At 59.7% G+C, this 4897-nt stretch overlaps 1 protein-coding gene across 1 annotated transcript; it reads right to left on the reverse strand.

The window, feature by feature from the left end:
• Nucleotides 1-208: 208 nt before the first annotated feature.
• On the reverse strand, nucleotides 209-3064 carry LSCM1_01398 (uncharacterized protein; the record flags this gene model as incomplete). The annotated part of the gene is made up of 1 exon (XM_067319014.1): nucleotides 209-3064. The coding sequence occupies one exon, from the start codon at nucleotides 3062-3064 to the stop codon at nucleotides 209-211; it is 2856 nt and encodes a 951-aa protein (XP_067176293.1).
• Between the last annotated feature and the right edge of the window lie 1833 nt (nucleotides 3065-4897).

Here is a 4897-nt window from a genome sequence, read left to right on the forward strand (position 1 = left end):
AGGTCCCACAAGTCGATGAGGAGGGTGTCATGCCAGAGGCAAGTTCAACGAGGAAGGGGGAGAGGGTGAGCCAACGGGCACACACACACACAGACGTTTGCTATGGCGCATCGCCCACGGCACTCGGATGCGATAAGGAGCGGACACCCCCTCTCTGTCTTCCTCATGCCCTTTCCTGCGTCGTCTCCGTTGGACGCCTCACCTTTGTCTAATCAAACACGGAGAAAAATGAAAGTCCAAAGCAGCCCGCGTTCACCGTTTGGTGCGCGCCCATCGAGACGGCATCGTACTCTTCCTCCGTCTCCTCTGAATCCGCAGCCCCCGCCTCGGCGGCACCATAGTTCTGCCCGCTGATCGCGGCATTATCCAGTAGCTGTGATGGAGGCTTCCGTAGGCTTTCCTCCTCCAAATCCGCCTCTACGTTGGTCGCGAGCATTTGTATTGCCGCCGCCTCGTGTGCGCTGCTGAGTGCATCGCCACTGTACGGCACGTGCCTCAGTGCAGAGAGCTCGGATGACGCAGCCGTCGCGTCGGCACCAGCCATCTTGCGGGATGCTGCAACACTGATGGCAATCGTGGCAGAAGTTGGCTTTGCATTGCTGATCGTGCTGGTGCGGCCCACAGCCGACTCGGCAGCGCTGCCACCCACTTCCGCTGCTCGAGCGGTGAGGGCGCTTTCGATTACCCTCATTTTCAGGTCGCGGCGGTAGCCCAGCACCTTCTCCCTCTCTGCCGTGTCGCATGCGCGCGTCCAGCTCAACGGAAGGTACTCATTCTCCAGAGGGTGAGGCTGCGGCGACTTCGGATCGGTGGCGCGGACGTGTGATTCACCGCCATCGTCGTTGGTCTCCGTTTCGCATTCTGGCGTTGACGACGGCGGCGGTGGGGGGAGCAAACTCCGCTGAATCGCCGTGCGCTCCTCGGCGGAGGAGGCGCGCTGCACATGAGGGAGGAAGTAGTAGTAGTACCACGCCAGCCACTCCTCCGCGTCCCGCGCAGCGCTGTGAGTGTGACGCTGACGCTCAAACAATTCCATTGAGTGGAGCACCGTCGCCGCGACGCACACAGACCCGTGCCCAATCGACGTAGTCCCGTTCGAGGGAGCCGCACCGTCCTTCAGCTCCAAAAGGGCAGGCACATTCGAGCAGGCTGCCTCATCGCGGGCTTGCATGCCTAGGTACGTCTTGACCTCCAGAAACAGCTCTCGCCACGCTTTCTCGAAGCGGTACTCGGCCAGCTGGTAGTCGACCGGCTGCACTTGGCAGCGGCAGGCAACGGATTCCGGAACACCGCCGGCAGCGCTCATCTGCAGCGCGCATGCAGGGCGAACAGTCGTCATGCAAAACTCCGTGTGAAACACCCGCAGTGCGCCAGAGCCGCACTGCAGCAGTGACCGCTCAAGCCCTCTGACTTCCTCTTCCGTGCTGTACTGCGCCAAAATGGGGATAACATAGTAATAGTAGAGCTGCGCGAGACGGAGGTGCACCGCGCGTGCCTGGCGATGCGCCTCTGTGAGGAGAGCGAAGAGCGCGCACTCCTGTTGGCGGCGCTGCGCAAACAGCACGCGCTCCACATACGCGCGAGAGCCGAGTGCGTACTTCCCAGCCGGGATGCGCTGGCTTCCACAAGACGCGACCGGCAGCTTTCGGTGCTGACGAGATGGCGTTGCTCCTCCGCCGACGGCATTGGCCTTTAAAGCCGAGTCGCGACATCTCAGGAAGGACCCGTAAATAACGGGAAGCTCCGTCTCCACATTCACCAGCTCGTCGTCAAGCACGACCTGACTGCTGCCATCGCTAGAGAAGCTGCAGCAACTCTCTGCGCCCTCGTTCTCCCCTGCCAGCGCCGCAACCGCGGCCCCCGTGCCGCCCCTTCCGTTCTTGGGCAGTGGTGTATAGTGGCCCAGTCTAGCGCTAAAGGGCGCGGGTAGTTCGTATTTCAACGGCTGCACGTCTTCGCGCAAAGACGCGAGGGCCTCATTCGTGAGAGACGAAATTATCACAGCAGACGTAGAGGATGCATCGCTGGTCTCGGTACTCTGCAAGCTGCCATCCTCTGCGCAGCGCCAGTTCGCTTGCTTTGCGGGTTCGCCCTCCTTACCACAATTCGCGTGCGGACCTGCCGCTGCAACAAGCGCCTCCCACGCCCTCTTGTACTCACGGGCCCGTTTCGCCGCATCCTTTAATTGCTGACGCATCTGCAGGCGCCTCTTTGCCAGCTCCTTCCGTGAAATGAGCCGCCGCTCCGTGGAGGCGACCGATCCACGCGACGAGACGGCGCCCCCTTCCGTACCATCGACCGCAGAAGCGACGCTGCCGCAAGGAGGTGGTGAGGTGCTACTGAGGATGGTGACCGCGGTCCAGCACGGCAGCGCTGTCAGCGAGCGCGCCCAGCAGCGCCGCGTGTCAAAGACTTGAAAAGCGCGCGGATGGAGGAGAGCCTCCGCGGCCTCCGACTCGCCGCTCTGACTCTCTGCATCGGTCTCAGCGAACTCGTCCGCATCGCTGCTGGGATTCTGCACGGAGCTCAGCATCACCTCGTCCTCGGCATCGTCGCTGTGCCCTTCCACGTCTTCGCGCGGTGAAGTGCCGGGAAAGCGCCCCATTCCGCTAGAGGCTCCCGAGAAGGGGTTCTTCCGCACCAGATCGCCGCCTCTGCGCATGCCACCCACCAGATGCTCCGGCTGCTGCCCACCTGCCTGCTCGGCGCGCTCCCGCACCACGGGAGGCTTGTTCACATCGAGCAGGTGCGGCACAGGGGCTGCCTCCACGCGCGGGTCGTACACCTCCGGCTGGCAGAGCAGCAGACTCCAGAGGGATAGCCGATCCCGGTTCGCGGGAATAGCTACAGTGTGCAACCGTGACCTCTTCGGGCCCCTGAAGCGCCGCAGGCTCATGATCGGCACCAACCCGATAGGCGTCTTCAGCAGCTCTTTGCGGTGCACATCATCGCCGCCCACGCGAGGGCGTACGGCGGCCTTTCCTGCCCTACCAGGGCGCGCTCGCGGGTTCCTGTCCTTCACGATCTTCACATCGTTGCCAAACAGCAGCGAGAAGAAGCTCATGAACGTGTAACGACGAGAGAGAGAGAAAAAATAAAAAAAGAAGCGAACAGAAATACGCACAGGTGCACACCAAAAGGCGAAGGGCCAATGCCTCTTTACAGACTGACGTTTGCGGAGCTGCGGAGGAGAGTGGAATGCACATGTGCGGGTTCGTCGACGCACAAAACGTTGAGCAGGTGCTTGGAGGAGACGGCAATCAGTTGGGGGATGCGCTATTGAGAGACCTTCAAACGAAGAACAAAAAAAAACGCGAAAAAAAGAGAGCACACACACACACTTACACAAGAACGATGCACAGTGTCCCCACTGCGATGAGGGCCTGTCACGGAAGCCCCTTGGCTTCGTATGAGGCCCCCTTCCTCACTGTCACTGTTAGCGTTGCTGCTGCTGCTGCTGCTGCTGCTGTCTTCGTGACAGATCTGCCAGGAACGAAGCCCAACACTGAACACAAAACGAAGAACGAAGCGATAGAGCGGGAAAGAGGAAAGAGAAAAGAGGCCGAACACACGTTACCTCCCCCCCGCAACCTCAGCCCTTCCACAGAGAGCTCTCACCAACAGCCGCACAGGCGCAAAGCACGAGCCAATGAGGAACGCAGAAAAAAAAAACACAGTCGTCGGCGTGTGCCGCTTGGTGAATCAAAGAGAGAAAGTGTGTGTGTGTGTGTGTTTGCGTTTGTCCCTGTGTTGGTGTGGGTCGATGGGGATATTTCTTTCGAAATCCTTTTCGAACCCGCGCACGCGTTGTATGGGGCACGCGAACGTGACAGAATAGAACAACAATGAGACAGAGACAAGAGAAACAATTAGAGGTAGAAGAGAGGAATGGGTGATAGCGCACCGTAGTCCACGGAGATGTGCTGTAAAGCAACCAGACAAAGCGCGCAGCGTTCAACGGCGTACGCTGATGATACGAATTGGGTGAAGGTCTTACGACCACGCGCTCTGGCTGGAGAAGGAAGTGACTCCTCTGGCGCACGAGGGAGCAGATGGCTTGGTGAGAAAGGGGTGGGTGAAAGCGAATGAGGGAGGAAAAGCAGAGACGAGCAATGAGGGCATCAGAGGGGGCAACGTCATCAGAAAAAGAGGGGCGCCCGCACCGTCCGACACTCAGGCTATGTAGGTGCAAGCGTGCCACGCCGTACAGTACACTGCGGCGGTACGCAGAGACGTCTTTTGTCCTTTTTCGACAGAAGAGCAGCAGCACGAAAATCTTTCGTCAAGCAGCACCAGATGTCAGAAAGCTTCGCCTCCATGCGCACCAGTGCCTGAGAGCCATGCAGACGCCCCCGCCGCCTACCACATCACACTGCATTGCGTTCTATTTTTTCATGCGTGCGGCTTTTGTTGCACGTGACAAGACACATGGCACCCCGGGAGCAGCCGTAAGAGGAGCGCGCGGCTATTCAGAGCGTCCGCCGCCTTTCAACGAAAGGAAAATTGAGAAGAGCGTCGAAATGAAGTCCGGCGTCGGGAGCACAGAGAACGTCAACGAAGCGCAACGACGAAAGAAATGGATAGAGTGGGGGAGAGAGGGGGGAGGGGGGGAAAGGCGAGCGGGCGGAGCGCTTCCAAGGGAGAAAGAGACGCCTGGCAGCGCACAGAAAAATGCGTCGTCGTTGTAGCGAAGGACGAAGCCGATCAGCACTTCACGCACTGAGCAGGCAGCAAAAAAGAAGTGAGGGTGCCTCTTACCGATCCACCCGTCCGGGACGCTGTAGCTGATGTAATCCGCACGCCTTCTCTCGTATTCGCTAAAAAGGCACACCAGCAGGAGCGCCGATAGCAGAGCTGCACGTGTCACCGTGTCTGCAATGCCTCAAAACCAAACAAC

Source organism: Leishmania martiniquensis, chromosome 31 (assembly GCF_017916325.1).
Source record: "Leishmania martiniquensis isolate LSCM1 chromosome 31, whole genome shotgun sequence".
In the NCBI taxonomy this organism is placed as follows: domain Eukaryota; phylum Euglenozoa; class Kinetoplastea; order Trypanosomatida; family Trypanosomatidae; genus Leishmania; species Leishmania martiniquensis.